Source organism: Dromiciops gliroides, chromosome 1, assembly GCF_019393635.1.
Source record: "Dromiciops gliroides isolate mDroGli1 chromosome 1, mDroGli1.pri, whole genome shotgun sequence".
NCBI lineage: Eukaryota > Metazoa > Chordata > Mammalia > Microbiotheria > Microbiotheriidae > Dromiciops > Dromiciops gliroides.
This window is the reverse complement of record NC_057861.1, coordinates 22365550-22387196: the sequence shown is the minus strand read 5'-3', so window position 1 is coordinate 22387196 and position 21647 is coordinate 22365550. Positions and strand designations below refer to the sequence as shown.

Below are 21647 nucleotides of genomic sequence, written 5' to 3'. Positions count from 1 at the left end.
AATTTTACAGATAGGACAACTGAGGCACAGGGCAGTCATATCACTTACCCAAGGCCACACATCTCTTTTGTGGTGATGCTAGGCCAAGAACTCAGATCTCTTGATTTTTTTTTTTTACCTCATACTCTGTTTATGAGATTATGATGTAGAGACAAGGGTTTTTGTTTGTTTGTTTTGTTTTGTTTATTCGGGGCCATGGGGGTTAAGTGACTTGCCCAGGGTCACACAGCTAGTAAGTGTCAAGTGTCTGAGGCCGGTTTTGAACTCAGGTACTCCTGAATCCAGGGCTGGTGCTTTATCCACTGCGCCACCTAGCTGCCCCCAAGACAAGGGTTTTTTTAAAAAAATCTTGGGGTGGTGTTTTCTAATTTCTAAGATGACTTTTGTTACTGGTGGTGGTCAGTTATTTCAGTCATGTCCAACTCTTTGTGACCTCATTTGGGGTTTTCTTGGGAAAGATGCTGAAGTGGTTTGCCATTTCCTTTTTCAACTCATTTTATAGACGAAAAAACAGAGTGCAGTGAATTGCCCAGGGTCACTAGTAAGCGTCTGAGTCCAGATTTGAACTCAGGAAGATGAGTCTTCCTGACTCTAGGTCCCCATACAGTATGGCGCCCCCTAGCTAACTTTTGAAGTGGTTCAAATCAGCCTTGATAAAAGCTCACCCACTTTCTTGGGACAAGAAACAATTCATGTGAGGTGACCATCAAGATCCCTGGTTCTGTTCATTTCCCTACCTGAGTGACCTAACCTCAACACTGTGAAGGGAAGGTAGTTGCCCCTAGTTGGTGAGGGCAAATCTTCCAATATCATTCCCTCAGTGGCCCATCATCTTTATTCCTAGGAGGATTTGCCCATTCTGTTTTCTAACTAATAAAAATAGATGACAAAATTTATGATACTCATTTGATCACCTCAATGCAACCTTCTAGTACCTTCAAGGTAGGAACTAGACATATTATTATCTCCATTTTACCGATGAGAAAACTAAGGCCCAGAGAACTTACTCAAGTTCCCACCGCTTGCAAGTGTCAAAACTGAGGCAAAGTCAAATGACTTGCCTCAGGGCACCCCGCTAATAAGAGCTGAATTGTTCTTGAGCAGGTCACTTCATGGGGCCTCAGTTTCCTTACCTATAAAATAAGGCATTGTGGCTAGATGAGCACTGAAGTGTCTCCCGGCTCTAAATCTTCTCATCCCAAGGGGACTTTCCCTAAGAAGAGCTAAGACCCAGAGCTGGGAACAAGAAGGAAATCCCATGCAGAATAAAGTCCGAGGAAGGAGAGACACAGAGAGATCTTCCCTGCATGTTGCAGGAAGCACCTTTGCTTCAGCACTTCTTCCAAACGTTGTCCCTCCTCTTAAATCATCTGCATTACAAAGCTTCTCCCACTCCAGACATGTTGTTTAAAATAATCTCACTGTTCTTGTGGCTGAGATGTAGACTAAATATACACCATGTAAAAATAGCCCCCTGTATTTACCCAGAACATGCATTAGCTCCCAGATGCTCCTAACGTGGCTTAAGGTGCAACAGGAAGCCCTGAGGTTGGACAGGAGAGAACCGGAGGGTGGAACCAAAGCTGGAACAAGACACTGAAGGAAGCCACGGAATCCCTTTCTTAAAGGGTATATAGAAAGGCAGGGAATCATCCTGTCTATGTGGCTCTTTCCTGAAAGTGGAAGGGATGAGGAATTGAGGCAGAGGGAGCACAGTGGATAGAGCTCCAGGCCTACAGTTATTAAGACCTGAGTTCAAATTTAGGGTTCTCTCTCTCTTATTCCCCCAGCTAAGTCCTCTCTCCCTTTTTGGGTGCTGCCATATTTCAAATATTTACATAATACTATCTGAATCCCAGGGTGGCTCCTAGTCAAACCCAGGGTGGTACCTTTCCCTAATCTTCTCTTCCTTGGCAACCACTTGGTCTACATAAATAGAAAGGGGATGGTCCAGTCACCGAGATCACCAGGCACCTTCCCTCCTTGTCTATCTCTGAATGCCCGATGAATAAGTTGGCTACTGGCTTCTAAACCCACTGTCCCTACATGCATCAGACTGTCTTACAAACCCCAATTTGAGTATCCATCTAAGAAAGTCATGGGTGTCAAGATGGTTAGCATTAAAACCTGGCCTCAGGCACTAACTAGCTTGTGACCCTGGGTAAGTCATTTAATTTCTGCCTGCCTCAGTTTCCTCAACTATAAAATGGATATAATAATAGTATGAACTATAATGTTGTAGTAGTAGTAGCAGCAGCAGCAGTAGAAATAGTAGTAGTACTATTACTACTAGTAGTAATAGTAACTACTATTAGTACTATGACTAGTAGTAGTACTAGCAAATGATAGTATAATGGAGATAATAATAGGGTTGTTGTAAAGAAGATATAAAAGTTCTAAGCACAGGGTCTGGAACATAGTAGGTGCTTAATAAACTGCCACAATGGCAGTTGCTGGAGAGACATCGATGTGAAGAGACTTACCTTGCTTCCAAGGCTAGGAAGGGAATAGAACCCAGTTTTCTTGGCTCCAAGCCCAGTCCTTTCCCCACTTTGCCATGTTTTTTCTATATTAAAATCTAATTAAATCTCAGCTATAACCAGTCTGGCTTCTTTCTTCCTGTCCTGTGATTTTTGCAAAGCTTAAAGTGCTATGTAAATGTCTATTATTATTATTATTATTATTATTATTATCAGCGAGTTGTTAAGTCATTTTTCAGTTGTGTCCAACTCTCTGTGACCCTATTTGGGGGTTTCTTGGCAGAGATGCTGGAGTGGTTTGCCATTTCTTTCTCCAGCTCATTTTACAGATAAGGAAACTCAGGCAAACAGGGTGAAGTGACTTGCCCAGGGTCACTGGGCTAGTTTCTTGAGAGCAGATTTGAACTCAGGAAGATGATTCTTCTTGAGGCCAAGCCCAGTGCTCTGCACCCTATTATCAATGCTGCTGCATTATCAATGGAGTTCCATTGGTCTGATGGTGACCCACAACAGAGGTCCCCAACAGAGCTAAGGAAGTAATGCAGACAGGTTTTATCAAGGGAACACCCAAGGACTCTCAGGCAAAACCCCCAAGGATACTCTCTTCTTCCTTGGATTAGGTGGTACTGTCTTTAATATTTAAATGCTTATTGACCCATTGAGATCTTGGTTGTTCTCCCAATCTGTCTGACTCTTCTTCAAACTCTATTATGGTTGACCTTGCAACATTAAGGTTCACAAAATGCCAACTCAACAAACATTTATTAAGTGCCAGGTGATGCACTGGATACAGTGCCAGGCCTAGAGCTGGGAAGGCATCTACTTGAGTGAAAATCCAGCTTCAGACACTTCCTAGCTATATGACCCTGGGCAAGTCACTTTACCCTGTTTGCCTCAGTTTCCTCATCTGTCAAGTGAGCTGGAGAAGGAAATGACAAATTGTTCCAGTCTCTCTGTCAAGAAAACCCCAAATGGGGTCATGGAGAGTCAGACATGACTGAAAAATAGTTGAAATCAAGTGCTTATGATATACAAGGTGCTGTGATGAATGCAGAATGTGTCAAAGCAGAAGCAAAAAGGACCCTGTGTTTAAGGAGCTAACATTTTAATAGGGGGCACAAGAAGGCACCCAGATGAGAACATTCAAGGTAACTGGAGAAGAGAGACAGCGTGAATGGCCTGATGCTCACAATAACCCTATGAGGCAGGTTGCAGAAGTAGCATATTATCCAAGCTACCGCAGCTGGTCTCTGGGTTTCTGGCACTAATTAAGTATTTGAGTCTTTTGCTCTCCCATTCCTACCAATCTCCTGATTTGTTATTTTCCATTGGCTCTTCTCCCCTCATGCGAAACCACCTCCTGGCTCTCATTTCCATTCAACAAACCTTGATTACGCGCCTGCTGGGGAAAGGTAGGTGGCAGCCAGATTGTGGAGGGCTTTTTATATTGGGATGAGTGTTTTTGATGTGGAAATAAACAAATTGATATAGGATGCAGTGTGGAGTTTGAATCTATTTCATCCTAAAGGTGATGGCTGGTCACTTCTCACCTTCCAAATTCAATGGTGTCTCTCATATGAAATCAACCCCTAATCTTTTACAAAGTGCACCCCCCAAGTCCTCATGGGTCCCCAGGTCTCCCCTCTACCATACTCTTAGCACGTCAATGAGGTTCAGCACCAAATTACTGTACCCAAGACTCCACAGCTCCAGTACTTCTCCCGAAATAGTAATGAAGCCTGGGAAAAGGGGTCATATGATTATGGAGCTGGAGCCGGATGGGACTTTCAAGGTCATCTCATTTTATAGAAAAGGAAACTGAGGCCCATTAAGGTGAAGATACTGGCTCAAGGTCACTCATGCAATGACATCAAGACTTGAGCTTAGCAGGTTGTTGTTGTTGTTTGTCCTTCATTCTTGGAGAGGACAGTGACATTGGGGTGATGTCATGACTTGCACTGAATTGAATTTAAATGAGGAAGGGCTGTGCAAGGTCACCAGCCTCACTCTCTTCTCCAGAGCCATCTGGGTCTAGTGGTAAGATATCTATGGGGGGGGGGGGGCTGCTAGGTGGTGCAGTGGATAGAGCACTGGCCCTGAAGTCAAGAGGACCTGAGTTCAAATCCAGCCTCAGACACTTTACACACTTACTAGCTGTGTAACTCTAGGCAAGTCACTTAACCCCAATTGCCTCACCAAAAAAAAGAAAAGATATCTATCAGGATGACTGAAGATGGCCCAGGGTGTTTAAGGCAATTGGGGTTAAGTGACTTGACCAGGGTTACACAGCTAGTAAGTGTCTGAGGTCATAATTGAACTCAGGTCCTCTTGACTTCAGGGCCAGTGCTCTATCCACTGTGCCACCTAGCTGTCCCAGTATAGTGGGTACTCAATAATTAGACTTCTAGATTTTAACCTCTCTCAGCCTCAGTGTCCTCATGTATAAAATGGGAATAATGGGGGCAGCTAGGTGGCGCAATGGATAGAGCACCGGCCCTGGAGTCAGGAGTACCTGAGTTCAAATCCGGCCTCAGACACTTAACACTTACTAGCTGTGTGACCCTGGGCAAGTCACTTAACCCCAATTGCCTCACTAAAAAAACCCAAAAACCAAAATAAAAATAAAAATAAAAATAAAATGGGAATAATGTCACCCACTTCATTAGGCAGAATCCTAGCTCTGCCTTTAGGAGGGACCTCAGAGTCCATCTTGTCCAATCCTGATTTTCTGAGGTTCAAATGAGAAAACATGTAAAGTGATGCTGGTGGTGGTGGAGATGATGATGATAATGTCAACTCTCATTTAACAAGAAGAAATGGAGGTCTAGAGAAGTGTCTTGGCCATATGAAGCTAATTAGTGTCAGATCCAGAATTCCTGATTTCCAGTCTGGGGCTCTTTACACAGCTCAGCCTATGATCAACTTTCATTTTCTCATGTTAACAAGAGAGGAGCACATGGAAAAATTCAATAATAAATGCTTCTCTCTAGATGTCTCCCAATTTAAGCCAGAGCAGCTCACAAGGCACCAAGTGGACCATCCATCTGCCTCCCCCTTACTAATGAAGTCTGAAGTGTCAGAAAGGGGAAAGGGCGGAGAGAAAGAGGGAGTGGGAATAAGCAGAACCCAGAATGAGCCACAGCCAGATAATAAGCCTGGAATATCAGGAGTGATGGGGTACATTATGCAAAGCCCCAGGCAGGCTCCCAATCAGGTGAGAGAAACTGAGACCTGGATGAAGACCCTTCAGTCTTCCAATTGGCCCCAAAGACCAGAAATGGGAACAATGGGTCTAAGTTACATCTTTGTAACTTCGCTAACTTGGATTGGGTGACAGAAAGGTCTCCTAACAATGAGAGCCATCCCATAATGGCGTGGGAAGCCTCAAGAAGGAGTGAGTTCCCTCTCATTGGAGGTCTTCAAGCAAAGCCTACTTGTTTGATGGGGGGGTGGAGCTATTGGAGTGGGTCAAGTATGAGCTAGACAAGAACATTATCACTTGAAACCAGAGAGCCAGGGCTCAAATCTCATGCCAGATGCTTATGACCTGTGATTCAAAAGGCAGTGCAGCTCAGTGGATAGGGAGTCAGGCGGATCTGGCTTCAAATTTAGCCTTATGAGCTATGTGAGCAATTTGTATCTCATTTTCTTGGACTCGATGGCTTCTAAGGTCCTCCCCAGTCCCAGATCTATTATACCTAGCTCTGCTGCCTTGGACAAATCACTTAATCTGTGTGACCCTGGGCAAGTCACTTGACTTTTCTTAGCCTCAGTTTCCTTATCTATAAACTGGAGATAATAATAGCACCTGCCTGATAGGGTTGTTGTGAGCATCAGATGAGATGTATAATGCTTTGCAAACCTTTAAGGGCTATATAAAACCTAGTTATTTCTATGATTGCTTGGGCCTCAGTTTTCTCATCTGTAAAATTGGTGAGGATCAAATGAGATAATCTATGTAAAAGCTCCCTGTTTGCCTTAAAGCACTAGAGACATGCAAGCTATTGTTATTGTGTAGAGAGAACTCTCTGTCTCTGTCTGTTTCTGTCTGCCCCCTCCTTCTCCGCCTTGTCTCTGTCTCAATGTCTTTCTCTGTCTCCATCACTCTGTATCTCTGTCTCTCCTCTCTCTGTTTTCCCCTTTCTGTCTCTGTCTCTCTCCCTCTCTCCTTCTCCTCCTCCTTGTCCCTGCCTCGATGTCTCTCTATCTCTGTCTCCATCTCTCTGTATCTCTTTCTGTTTGTCTCTCTCCCTTTCCCTCTCCCTTTTCTCTCTCTGTCTGCCTCTATCTTTGTCTCTCCCCCTTGCCTGTATAGGGGTTCTTAGCTTAAGGTCTGTAAACTTTTGATAATTGTATTTCCTAGTAATTGGTTTCCTTTGTAACCCTGCTAAGTTAAGTATTTTATTTTATGCAATTGAGAACATTTTTCTGAAAGGAGGTCCCCAACTGCTAGAGGGGTTGGTGGCCCACTTAAAAGTGAAAATCCTCCTGGGCTAAGGTGTGACCTAAAAGTGGTTAACTCAGCCAGGGAGGGCATCCTAGCCCTACTCTCCCCACCTACTGGGTTGTTCACCACTAGCCTTATCACTATTAAACATGCCCCTCCCAGGTCTTTGGGGTCATGGGAACACAGAATTTATTATTCCTTTCTAGGTGGCCCAGTGGATAGAGCACCAGCCCTGGAGTTGGGAGGACCTGAGTTCAAATATGACCTCAGATGCCCTGGGCAAATCACTTAATTCAAACTGCCTTGAACATCTGGAACCATCTCCATTCGATCTGATGTATATCTTGGCACTAGACCCAGATGGCTCTGGAATGAAGTCCACGACTTTGCACAGCCCTCTCTCACTTAAATCCAGTTCATTGCAAGGCATGACATCTGTCATGGTCCTCTTTGATAATGAAGGACAAACAACAGTTTTTCCTCCATTTTTAAGAAACCTCCCCACATTTTGCCTCAAGATAAAATAGGGACCTAATGGATCATGAACCAACCAACAGGCATTTATTAAGTGCCTACTCAGTGTCAGGCACTAGGCTAAATGCTAGGGATATAAAGACAAAAAGGAACAGCCTCTTCTGTCAAGGAGCTTACCTTCTAGTAGGGGGAGATGTGGGCAGAGTTGACAAACAACTGACTGATCCTCACCTGTCTCAATTCCCACCAGACGCCCTGAGGTTCCCTGGCTTACATCCTGGACTTTAGTTTATTATGCAAAAGGTTCTTTGGCATTAGATAGATTCAATCTGTGAATAGCTTACTCTTCCCAAAGGCAATCTGTCAGTGTTCTGTTACCCCATATATACCCTGTCCCCAGTTCCCATCTTTGGGTATTCCTAGCATCCGCTATGCAATATTCTGAGTTATAACTCCTCTGGCCCAATTAAAGACCTTAATTCTAGCATATGGATGGTTTTGTTAATTTCCAGGTTGACATAGTCAAGCATATACAGGATAAATAGAGTGAATGGTAAACCAGTTCTTTCCTCCTTTTTCCTTATGTTCTCAGACATTATGTGGATACCAGAGAGGAAATTATTAAGTCTTCTATGCTCTTTTTCCGGATGGGTCTAACTGAACAAGCTAGGAGTTAGGAAAAATGATTTCTAGACCTAGATTTCTACATCACAGCAGCTACTACAGGAGAAAACTAGTCAACAAAAACCAGGCAAAGCAGATAGAGCACTGTACTTGGAATCAGGAAGACCTGAGTGAGAATCCTGCCTCAGCACTTTTTAGCTGTGTAACCCTGGCTATGACACTTAACTACCGCCTGCCTTGGTTTCCCTATTGTGAAATGGGGGAAGTTTTAATCTCATCTCATTTGAGCTCCATAACAAACAACTCTGTGAAGTAGGTACTATAAGTATTACCCTTATTTTACAGATGAGGAAACTGAGGCTCACAGAGGTTGTGTCAGGCAAGTAGTTAGTTGCACTTCCCTACCAATAACATACTTGTAAATTACTTTGTAAACCTTAAAATGCTATATAAATGGGGCAGCTAGGTGATGAAGTGGTAGAGCACCAGCCCCGGAGTCAGCAAGACCTGAGTTCAAATTTTGCCTCAGACAATCACTAGCTGTGTGACCCTGGGCAAGTCACTTAACCCCATTGCCTCAAAAAGAAAATGTTATGTAAATGCTAGCTATCGTTACTATGAATAATGATAATTGGCATTTATACAATGCTTTAAAGTTTGCAAAGTACCTGTTGTACATACTTTCACTTGAGTCTATGAGTTGCTTATTAGCTACATGATGTTGGAGGAAGCAGTACATTGTAGAGGGCAGAGTGTTGGCCTTGGAGTCAGGAAGATCTGGTTTCTTTCTGTCTTTCTTTCTTTTTTTTTTTTAGTGAGGCAATTGGGGTTAAGTGACTTGCCCAGGGTCACACAGCTAGTAAGTGTTAAGTGTTTGAGGCCGGATTTGAACTCAGGTACTCCTGACTCCAGGGCCCGTGCTCTGTCCGCTGTGCCACCTAGCTGCCCCAGGAAGATCTGGTTTCAAATCCTACCTTGGATCCTTACTAGTTGTGTGACATTGGGTACCATGGACAGAGACACACAGACTCTCAGAGTTGGGAAGTATCTTGGCAACTAATCTAGTTGGGGCTTCTCAAACTTATTTTGTGTCCCGGACCCCTTTGGTCATGTCTGGTGAAGCCCAAGGACCCTTCCCAGAATCATGTTTTTAGATAATTGAAGAACATGCTCAATTTCACTTAGAGGGTTCTTTTTTTTTTTTTTTTGTGGGGCAGTGAGGTCACTTAGAGATTAATTAAAATAAAGATGGAATTTTTCCCCCATCCAAGTTTATGGAGGCCCTAAAATTAATTCATGGATTGGGGGACCCAGGTTCCCCATACCTGAAAAAGAACCTCTCCTACAACTTACCTGACACAACCTCTGTGAGCCTCAGTTTCCTCATCTGTAAAATGACAGTAATACTTGTAGTACCTACTTCACAGGGTTGTTATAGAGCTCAAAGGAGATTATTGTTATTGTTGTTCAGTGATGTCTAATTCTTCATGACCCCATTTGTGGTTTTCTTGGCAAAGATGCTAAAATGGTTTGCTATTTCCTTCTCCAGCTCATTTGACAGACAAGGAAACTGAGGTTAAGTCACTTGTCCAGGGTCACATAGGTACTAATTGTCTGAGGCTAGATTTGAACTCAGGTCTTCCTCACTCCCGGGCTGATGCTTTATCCACTGAAGCACCTAGCCACACAATGAGATAATAGCTGGCATGCATACTGTGTCTCAAAAGTCTTAGTTTAAAAGCTGTTAAAGCTTTAAAGAGTACTAAGAGTTTAGGGGCATCTAGGTGGCACAGTGGATAGAGCACTGGCCCTGGAGTCAGGAATACCTGAGTTCAAATCCGGCCTCAGACACTTAACACTTACTAGCAGTGTGACCCTGGGCAAGTCACTTAACCCCAATTGCCTCACTAAAAATAAAAGAGTTTTGGGACAACCTGTATAAGGTTTTAAGTTTTTCAGAGCCTTTACATTCATTATCTCATTTAATCCTCACAATAACCCTGGGAGGTAGGTGCTATTATCATCCCAATTTTACAGATGAAGAAACTGAGGCTTAGAGAAGTTAACTTGCCCAAGGTCACACAACTGACTCCTAACCCTCCACTTTACCCACTTTGCTATCTGGCTGCCTCAAAAGAGGTCAAGTAATTTGCAAACTTGAAAGTGTTATGTAATCGCCAGCTATTGCCATGTCACTGGACAAAACCCAATATAATAACATTAGATCCCCAAGGTACCTGCTGAGATAACCTCATAAATAAAATTGGAATAATAATACCTCTTACTCTATCCCTTGTTGACTTGAAGAAGATGAATCTAGCTAGGCGTGAAAATGCTTTGAAAAAAAATTAAATGGTTTTATAATTGCAAGGTAATGATGACAATACGAATGAAAATGCATTAGAATGATAAACCAGCCAAGAGCTCTTACCTGTTGTCAAAGAAGGCACGGATGATTTTGGATCTGATTGGGTTGAGCTCCAGGTCAGGGATGTTATTGAAGTTTTCTTTGCTGGTTTTGAAAGAAAAGACCAAGAAGAGAAATATATCAGATCATGTCTTCTGTCATTTGTTCTATTTGGTGGTGGTGGTTTTTGTTGTTGTTGTTATAATTTTTTAACCAATAATATGGGTGCCAGGACAGCAATTCAAAGTCAGATGGAAGCACTCAGTCAGCTAGCATTTATTAAGTGCCTACTGTGTACCAGGCAGAGTCACAGAATCTGAGAGCTGGAAAGAACCTCAGAGACCATACAATCCAATTTGCCCTTGAACTGTCTACAGCATGAATAAATGCATGGGTAAGTGAATGAATAAATGAATAAATAAGCATTTATTAGGCACTTGTCTTGTTCAGTTGTTTTAGTTATATCTGACTCTCTGTGACCCCATTTGGGGTTTTCTTGGCAGAGATTGGAGTGGTTTGCCATTTCCTTCTCCAGCTCATTTGACAGATGAAGAAACTGAGGCAAACAGGGTTAAGTGGCTTCCCCAGGATTACCCAGCTAGTGAGTATCTGATGCCAGATCTGAACTCAGAAAGATGAATCTTCCTGATTCTAGGACTGGTACTCTATGTACTGTACCATCTAATAAGTGTCTGAGGCTAGATTTGAACTCAGGCCTTCCAGACTCCAAGCCCAGCATTTTATCCACTTTACCATTGTGTTAAGCTCTGGCGATGCAAATGCAAAATCAGACAGTGCCCACCCTCAAGGACCTTTAATTCTAAATAAGATGACAGGTGACCAGGGAGGAGCACTTTGGTCCACAAAGTTATAGGAATAGTGAATGGAACCAGAGGAGAATAAATTGGGCCCAAAAAAGAAAAATGGCAGGGTTGAATTGATCATGGTTTAGGGTTTTCCAACTGGAGAAAGCCTTTGGTTGAAGACCTCTGGTTAGGAGTCAAGTCAAGTCAAGTCAATAAGCATTTATTTATTAAGCATTCAATTAGTGCCTACTATGTGCCAGGCACTGTGCTAAGCACTGAGGATGCAAAAATGATGCCTTCCCTCAGCTAGCTTATAGTCTAATGGAGGAGTGCACCATCTACTTTTGGATAATGATGGCTGTTTGGATAATTTCCTTTTCATCCAGCCAAATTTTGTCTCTCTGACAACTTCTCCCCTCCCCATCCCCTCTACCCCTCAATTGCTCCCAGTTCTGCCCCCAGGGGACAAGCGTATCAACTCTAGTCCCTCCTTATTAGGTCAGACCTTTCCATACTTGAGGACAGTTATCACATCTTACTCAGTCCTCTGATTTACAGGTTAAGCTTCCCTAGTTCCTTCAAACCTTCCTTAGATGACATAAACTAGAGGCCCTTCCCTATGCTGGTTGCTCCCCAGCTCATCAGTGCTCTTCCTAACATGTGTTTCCTGGTGCTCCAGATGATGTGATCTGGGCAGGGCAGAGGAGAGAGCTACTCTGTGACTCCAAATTCCACTGGAATTCAATTCAGTTCAACACAACATATCCTCGAGACATTTGAACACTGCACTCTCTCGACTGGGTACCATTGGAATACAGACAACTGGAAGGGCCCTTAGAGGATATCTAGTCCAAACCCTACTGTGAACAAGAATTAATGCTTTCTGCAACCATCCCCAACAAGTGCTCATTCAGCCTCAGCTTACAGATCTCTAGTCAGAGTAATGATACCCCTTTACCCCATCCATTTGTATCAGCTTTCAAGGTTTGGGGGGCATTTTCTTCACAAAGTAGGGAGAATGCTAGTCTCCTTAGCCCCTTCTTATCTTCTGAGTGGCACTGGACATGGAATCAGAAGGCCCTGAGTTAAAATCCAGCCTTAAGCATTTACTAGCTGTGTGACCCTGGGCAAGTCACTTAATCTTTATCTGCCTTAGTTTCCACATCTGTAAAATGGGGGATAATAGCACCTACTTCCCAAGGTTGTTGTGATGAGCAAAGGTGAGAGGCAGCTAAATGGTGAATAGAGTATTGGGCCTGGAGTCGGGAAAACTCATCTTCCTAGGTTCAAATCTGACCTCAGACACTTACTTGCTATGTGACCCTGGGCAAGTCACTTGATCTAATTTGCCTCAGCTTCCTCATCTGTCAAATAAGCTATAGAAGGAAATGGCAAACCACTTCAGTATCTTTGCCAAGAAAATCTCAAATGGGGTCATGAAGAATAAGATATGATTGAAACAACTAAACAACAACAAAAACTTTGGGGGGCTGGTTATGGTAAAAAATCAAATATACTTAATTACACATGTATAATTTTTATTGAATTGCTTGAGTTCTTAAGGGGATGGGGAGGGAGGAAGGAAATTTGGAACACAAAGTTTTAAAAATAAATGTTAAAATTTGTTTTTACATGTAATTTGGGAAAAAATAAAATTCTGAATAATTGAAAAATATTAAATGTGCCTTAGGCAATGAGTAGGTGACTTTTTCCCTAGAGAGGTACTTTGTTGGCTAGGGGTCGGATAAGAAGGGTATAAGAGCTATGATTTCATTAGTGTAGAGAACTCTGGGTGAGGAGATTCCCTCTACCAATGCAGAGTAAGACCTACTCTGCACCTTATAGTCTTATAGAGTTCGTAGAGGCACTAGAAGGTTAAGTGACTTGCCCAAGGTCACACAGCTAGTATGGATCAGAGGCAGAATTTGAACCCGGGTCTTTTAAACTCAGAGGCCAGGTCTCCATGCACTATTATTTGTTATCTGTCACAGGAGAAGTGATATAGATTAAAAAGAAGAAATTTTGTGGATAATTCACAAGAATTAGATAAATGCAGGGACGATTGATCTGCAATAACTTATATGGGGAAATGGGTGACTGCAACCCTGAAATACTGCAAGATTTGAAGCTATAGGTCTTCGGTTCAAATGGTGATTCTGCTATTTACTTCCTGTGTGACCTTGGACAAATTGCAACCCCTCTCTGAGCTTCAGTTTCCTCAGCAGCTTGGGGGCTGGGCTGGGCTAGCTGACTTCCAAGGTCTTTTTCTTCTCTGAACTGGTGATTGATTCCTAACTTTGGGAGGTGCATAATCAAAGAAGACAACTGGCCACTTGCCAGAGACTGAATTGAGGCATCATGATATAGTCTAGAGAGCTAGTTACTAGCCTTGCAGTAAGGAAGATGTGGGTTCAAATCCTGCGTCTTACAATTACTAGTTCACTTCTCTGCTTGTTTCCTCCTTTGTAAAATGAGTGGGGTAGATTCAATGGGCTCTTAGGTCCTCCTTCTAGCTGTAAATCTATGATCCTCTGTCTTGGGGGCTAGATGGACCACAGACCATGGGGCAGATCCAGAGAGGCTGTATCCTGTTCCCAGACTGGGTGAAGTGAAGTAGAACCAGAAAGAACCCACATCTTGGCACTGGAAGTTTTATGGGGAAAATGAACCCAGTGAATATGTCTGTAGGGAGCTGTGATTGAAAACCCAGCTGCTTTGTCTGGTGGCCATCCACGTGAGCTGGGTTCTTCTTGTTCTGTGACAAAAAAATGCCTAAGTTGTTGACTTTCAATGCCTCCCCCGCCATCTCCAGCAGATGCTATTTTGCATACACTTGGCACATATTTCTCAGAATGCCAAAACGCACCGAGCTTCCCAGTCTCTGCTTCCTTTGTCTCAGCTCCTACTTCCTTCTACCCAGTGCCTACCATTCCAGGGTAGGTCCAGTGGGGCTGGGTTTTTATGGATTCCAATGTTCTGTGCAGTGGTACAGGTGACAACCTCTTAAGTCCATGTCCTTCCATCAATTCCCTGGAGGTGGTGATGCTGGGAGCCTTCTTTGTTTTCCCTTGACATTTTGAGGACATCAGCAGAACATATGGGATATTTATCAGTTTTCCCTCACTTTCATCGCATACTGCCTCTCAAAGCCCAGGTAGTGAGCATCTGATGGGGGATTTGAACCCTGACCCTCTGACTTCAGGGCTAGTGCTCTTGTCCAATGGTACCTGAGAAGGAATTTGCTACTCCGACATCCCCCCCAAAGCAGACATCCAGTCTTTGATTGAAAACCTTCATTGAGGGGGCAGGGAGGTGGCACAGTGGATAAAGCACTGGCCCTGGGTTCAGGAGGATCTGAGTTCAAATCCAGTCTCAGACACTTGACACTTATTAGCTGTGTGACCCTGGACAAGTCACTTAACCTTCATTGCCCTGCAAAAAAAAAAAAAGAACCAAAACAAACAACAACAACAACAAGAAAACCTCCATTGAGAGGGAACCCACTCCTTCCTGAGGTTGCCTGCGCCACTTTGGGATAGCTCTCATTGTTAGGAAACTTTTTCTGACATTAAGTCCAAGTTGGCCCAACTTTCTACCTATTGCTCCTACTTCTGGGCTCTGGGACCACTCGCTTTTTACCATTTTAAGACACCCCCCCATCTTATTTTAGAGGAACATAGATTAAGAGCTACAAGGGTCTTCAGAGTCCATCTAGCCCAATTTCTCATTTTACAGATGAGGAAATTGAGTTAAATGACTTGCTCAAGCTTACAAGAGTAAGTGGCCGAGGTAGGTTTGTTTGTTTGTTTGTTTTAGTGAGGCAATTGGGGTTAAGTGACTTGCCCAGGGTCACACAGCTAGTAAGTGTTAAGTGTCTGAGGCCAGATTTGAACTCAGGTCCTCCTGACTCCAAGACCGGTGCTTTATTCACTGTGACACCTAGCTGCCCCCGAGGTAGGTTTTGAACTCGGGTCCTTTGACTATAGATTCAGCACTCTTTGCACTTCTTTGTTTCTTTGAGGTGACAACTTGGGACATCACTGATCTTGGTCCAGGCATCACTATAGATTTGTACTCTGCTTCCTGGGAGGGGGTGTGGGGGTGTGGGGGGTGTGGGGGGTGTGGGGAAAGGTTTGCTGAGGAGAGAGGGACAGGTAGAAATCTGAGTTTTTTATCTGGTCTTTATCGGTGCCTTGATACGGCCTTGGGGAAAATGATGTTTACCACACTGAGATCTGATCTACCAGAACGTCTATTCTTACTCCTTATTTCTGAACCCAAGTGGCTTCCCACTGATCCTGGTAGCACAGGGGATTAAAGTTTGGAATTTGAGGAGGGGGCAAGGGGATGCTTTAAATACTCAACGCTATCCTCTGGGCCCAAGAAGAGGAGGTGGAGCAAGGCCCAAACCCAAAGGCCCCATTGTCAAGAATGCCCACCCTCTTCTTAAGGGCTTCCCACTCACTTCCCACTATCCACACACAACATGAGGAGAGCACCAAAGAGAAACTACTTCCCTATTTGTAAAATGAGATCCCTGATCTGATTTGCCAATGGGGGCAGTGCTGCCGATCCATCTGTCTCTGCCTGGCCTTGGCAAGGCCCAGTACAAATCTTGCCTTCTCCATGAAAACGTTCTGGGCTCCTTATTCCAGCCCCAGTGAGGATCTTCCCTTTTTCTTGAATCTTTATAGGATTTCCCAGCCTCAGGATAGGGGAGACCTGGGTCTGAAATCCAACTCTGGTTTAGCTGTGTGCGCGCACACTTGTTCCTTAGCCTCTTTGTGCCTCAGTTTCTTCACTTGTAAAGTGAGTAAGAGAATACTTTTAATGTCCACCTGACATAGTTTTTGTGAGGAAAGTGCTCTGAATCCTGAAGTGTTATAAAATTGGGAATTAGTATTAAAAAAAACAACCATTAAAGCTGGGAGGAGTCCTAGCACATGGAACACTAAAACTGGGAGGGGCCTTAGAACAGGGGATGTCAGGGCTGGGAGAGAGCTTAGAACAGGGAATGTCAAAGCTAGGAGAGGGATTAGAACAGGGAATGTCAAAGCTAGGAGAGGGCTTAGAACAGGGCATGTCAGGGCTGGGAGAGGGCTTAGAACAGGGGATGTCAAAGCTAGGAGAGGGCTTAGAACAGGGGATGTCAAAGCTAGGAGAGGGCTTAGAACAGGGGATTTCAGGGCTGGGAGGGGGCTTAGAACAGGGAATGTCAAGGCTGGGAGAGGCCTTAGAAGAGAGACTGTTAGAGCTGGGAAGGGACTTGAAGGTCAGCCAGTCCCATGCCCTCATTTTATAGATGAAGAGAAGGGAAGGCACTGGACCAAGCTCACGTAGCTTCTGGGCAGTGGAATTGGGATGGCACCAACAACCCAGGCCTCCTGACCCAGAGCTCTCCCCACTGCCCGAAGCTGCCCATTCTGCATAACCTACTCCTTGACTTCTCATTCTTGTCTGGCCCCTTAATAAGCAGAGGAAACAGAATGGCTATGCATTAAGAATGAAGGAGGCTAAGGGGCAGCTAGGTGGGACAGTGGCTAGAACACCGACCTTGGATTCAGGAGGACCTGAGTTCAAATTTGACCTCAGACACTTGGCACTAGCTGTGTGACCCTGGGCAAGTCACTTAACCCTCATTGTCTCACAAAAAAAAATCCAATTATCCTTTTGGGGGCAGCTAGGTAGCACAGTGGATAAAGCACTGGCCTTGGATTCAGGAGGACCTGAGTTCAAATCCAGCCTCAGACACTTGACACTAGCTATGTGACCCTGGGCAAGTCACCTAACCCTCATTGCCCTGCAAAAAAAAAAAGAATGAAGGAGGCTAGCCCAGACACCACCTGTGAGCTCTGCTGGCACCCCCCTGTGATACCCCTAGCACCTGAAGAAGGAAGGCATTGACCCATGGCTGCATATCCAGAGCTGTCTTTGTGTTTTTTTACCCATTAGACTGAGCTCATTGAGGGCAGGATCTGTCTCTTTCCTTTCTTTGTACAGTGCCTGGTATATAGTAGGCACTTAATAAATGCTTATTGCCTGACTGATTGACATGGGCTTTCTGTGGGAGAGCCACAGAAAATGTGAACAAGAATCTCACTGGACATCTAAGGAAACCACAGAACCAAAAGTCTTTTTGCAACAACTTATATACAGCAAAAATTGTTTAATGCTTAAAAAACTTTCCCCTGCTTTCAAACTAGAATGTAAGCTCCCTGAGAGCAGTTGCCATGTAATTTACTTACTTTGTATCTACCTTCTTTCCTTTTCCCTCCTCTTTCACCCCAACCCCACCCCCCAGTAGACACCTATTCCTGGATTTTCTCTCCATCATTTACTATTTTATAAAGGGCTGGGCTTGTTTCTTGGGGGGGGGGGGAAGGAGGGGAGAGGAGGAGCCTGATTACTGGAGAATACTTGGTTTAATTCAATTCAACAAGCATTTATTAAGTACCTACTACATGCCAGGCCCAGCACAAGTACAAAGACTCAATTGAAATGTCCTTATAATCAAAGAACTTGCCTCAGTTCATTCTCCTGGCAGTGATAGCTTGCTGGACCTGGTGTCGATAATATCTGAGTTTAAATCCGGACTCAGACACTTAAGAGCTGTGTGATCCCAAGCAAGTCACTTTGATCTCTGCCTGCCTCAGTTTCCCAATCTGTAAAGTGAGGATAGCAATAGCCCCTCCCTCCTAGGGTTGCTGTGAAGATCAAATGAGAAAATATTTAGAAGGTGCTTAGTAAACCTTACTAGCTCTTATTCTTATTCCTGGGAATTTATTGTAAATATTCTGTATATTTAAATAAAGGTCCTCTCCCTGAGTAGAGACAGTCCCTTGAGGGCAGGCATTGTCTCACTTTGGTCTCTGTATGCCCATGACCCAGCATAATGTATCAAAGATCAGCCAGCATGCATTTATTTATACTGTGTATCAGGAACTGTGCTAAGCATTGCACCTCCCCCACCATAGGTGCTTCATAGATGAGTGTTGATGAATTGGCTGATGGGGGTGGACTAGGGTGAGGGATAAGAAGAGTCAGGGGTATTGAAGTAAAACTCATGCCTCCTGATAAAGCTTTCCGTTCTGGGGCTGTTGAAAGAAGGGAAGGAAGGAGGGAGAGAGGGAAAGAGGGAGGGAGAAAGAGAAAGGGAAGGAGGGGGTTAAGGATTCTTTCTTCTTCTTTCTTCTGTTGCCTGTAGCTCTGTCCTGTCATCCCTGGAGTGATAGCTCAGTGGATGATTGTTCTCTAGCCCTGAAGAGCACGGAGAGTGACAGATTATGCAAAGCAGGGTGCTCTGGGCAGCCTAGCCAACCGCCAGTCGATCTTCCTGCCGGGTTGTTTATATAATGAGCCAGGCACCCAGGTCCTGCAGGGCTGGGCCCCCTGGGAGACCAGACAGCAGAGAGAAGGTCATGTTCTCGATATCAGAGCGTCAGGCTGGTGGGGAGGGGGAAGGGGCAGCAAAAAAGAAGCCCTCAGCTCCCTTTCCTTTGTCTTCTGGTGGGTCAGGAGGCTCAGGAGATAGGACGCAGCCCCTTAGGCTGGGCTGAGCCCCTGAAGCTGGAGTGGGCATATTAGGGCATTAATAAAACCCGAGGTCTATAGAGGCAAAATGTGGGCTGCCACTCTGGAGTAAGACAGGGACATTGTGGGTAAAGAGACTTAAATCTTTCCTGCAATCCCATCATCTCATAGCGGGCAGGGGTCTTGAAGGCATCAAGTCTAACCTGTAACTCTATCAGAACACTATTGATGGCATCCCCCAAAGTGATCAGCCTCAAAGGTGCCCTATTCCCTTTAGTGTCGGGAAGTTTTCCCTTATATCGCTCAGCGATTGCTCTTACTGACACTTCCTTTCATTGCTTTTTTTTGGGGGGAAGGGGCAGGGCCATCGGGGTTATGTGACTTGCCCAGGGTCACACAGCTAGTAAGTGTCAAGTTTCTAAGGTTGGATTTGAACCAAGGTCCTCCTGATTCCAGGGTTGGTGCTCTATCCACTGCACCACCTAGCTGCTCCCCTTCCACTGCTTCTGGGCTCTGCCCTCTGGGCCACTTATTACACTTTGCTCTCTCTGGTTTCAACTCCAAGGAACAAAATACCCTTCCCAGGTTAAGTTCATTACCTCTAAACTCACCAACATGCTGCTAACTCAAGCCTCAATTGCTACTACCTTCTTCAGCCTCCTTTTCCTTTTTTTGTGGGGCAATGGGGGTTAAGTGACTTGCCCAGGGTCACACAGCTAGTAAGTGCCAAGTGTCTCTGGCCGGATTTGAACTCAGGTACTCCTGAATCCAGAGCTGGTGCTTTATCCACTGTGCCACCTAGCTGCCCCCTCCTTTTCTTTTTGATGGAAGGACTGGGGGGCTGAGTACCAAAGTCCTCCCAATACCTTCCTTTATAGAGAGCAGAAATTGGACTCTTACCTCACTCTGCTTTGCATCTGCTGCCCTGCCTGGTTTCAACTCTATGGAACAAGATGTCCTCATGATGGGCATCCCCTGGTGTCCTGTTCCCCACTCCAATTTCATGCCTCCTTTTGTGTGTTGTCTTCCCCTTCCCCCATTAGACTGTAAGCTCCTTGAGAGTAGGAACTGTCTTTTTTATCCAAGCCTGTTCCCTTGGGCTGTATATCTAGGCTCCCTTGGGTACACTCTCTACATTGCAAAGTGGTCCACCTGCTGAACTCAGCCCTGTACCTCCTTAAGCATGTACCCCCCTTCTATCTCTTAGAATCCTGGCTTTGCCTTTCCTGATCCCGTGAATCATTAACACTCCCTTCATTGACCCTGTAGAGTCCTATTTGTATCAGTCAATCAATTAGCATTTATTAAATGCCTACTATGTACCAGGCACTGGGGTACAAAGAAAAACAAAAGACAGCCCCAGCTGTCAAGGAGTTCACAGTCTAATAGGAAAGACAACATGCAAGCAACTCTGGACAAACAAGATATAGACAAGAGAAATTTGGGGTAGAGAAAGGAGAATTCTTTTCTTAGAGTGAACCCATTAAGATCAAGGAGAAATAGGAAAGACTTCTTGTTGAACTTTAGATAATACTTGAAGGAAAGAATTTCAGGCACCCAGGGACAATGGGAGATGCAGTGTTGTTTGTGACAAACAACCAGGAGGCCAGCGTCACTGGATCTGAATACATGGAGGGAAGGGAGGGGTAGGAAGAATAGGAAGGTTAGAAGGTGACAAGCTGTTGTTGTTTGGTTGCATTCAGTTCTTTGTGACCCCATTTGAGGTTTTCTTGGCAGATATACTGGAGTGGTTTGCCATTTCCTTCTCTAGCCCATTTTATAGATCAGAAAACTGAGGCAAACAGTGTGAAGTGACTTGCCCAGGGTCACACATCTAGTAAGCATCTGAGGCCAGCTTTGAATTAATGAACCTGAGTCTTCCTGATTCCAAGCTCAGTGGCTTTAAAAAAAACAACAAAAAAAAACCCCAACCAAACAAACAACAACAAAAAAAACCAACAGGAGATTTTATGTTTTGTCCTAGAGGTAACAGGACAAAATTTCTTGAGGGCCGGGACTGTTTTTATTTTTATCTTTGTATTCTCAATGCCTTGCACATGGTAGATGTTTAATAAATCCTGTTGGATTGGATTTGAGTTCTTCAGGGATGGGAGCTCACTCTCTCTCAAGGTAACATTTCTTTATTGAAAAAAATATAACACCAGAGATGTTTCTCCCTTTACTGGGTTGAAATCTGTCTTCCTGTGTTTTCCAATAAGCAACCTGGTCCTTTCTTTTCCAGGGGAAAAAGCTCCTGGTCTTGCTTCTAAGGAGATTCCTTACTAAGGAATAACTTTATTTTCCCAGTGCACTGACTCAGTAAGCCAGCAGAGCCTGGATCTTACAGAGCCAGGGAGGCAGCACATTACAGCGGAGCAGATGCTGAATCTGGAGTCAGAGGGTCTGGCTTTGAATCCTGGCACTGCCCCTGACCACCCAAATCACTAGTGCTCCTTCCCCTATAAAATCAGGGGGTTGGACTGGATGGACTCTGGGTTTCAAATATATGATCCCTACTGGAGTAAAGTTTCATCTGTAAAACAACGGGGTTGGAATAGGTGGCCCCTAAAGCCCCATCCAGCTCCCTCATTGGGTTCAAAAAGGATGTGAGAGGGACCTCCTGCCTCCTCTTCTCCCTTCACTATATACTTACAATACCCATGGGCTCCTTCCCTCCCCTGACCATGTCATTATGGCTTTTAAGTTACTGCCTTGGGGTCCTTAAATTGACTTGGGTTGTGAACTTTTTTTTTTTTTGGTAAGGCAATTGGGGTTAAGTGACTTGCCCAGGGTCACACAGCTAGTAAGTGTAAGGCCAGATTTGAACTCAGGTCTCCCTACTCCAGGGCTGGTGCTCTATCCACTGTGCCACCTAGCTG

General features: G+C 44.4%; 1 protein-coding gene across 1 annotated transcript in view; it reads right to left on the bottom strand.

Annotated features, from left to right (window-relative positions):
• Positions 1-21647, bottom strand: part of TESC (tescalcin) — a 60462-nt gene that overhangs the window by 10037 nt on the left and 28778 nt on the right. The window contains exon 3 of the mRNA XM_043979083.1: positions 10457-10537. Coding sequence (XP_043835018.1) covers positions 10457-10537 — 81 coding nt within the window. The remainder of the gene's footprint in view (positions 1-10456; positions 10538-21647) is intronic.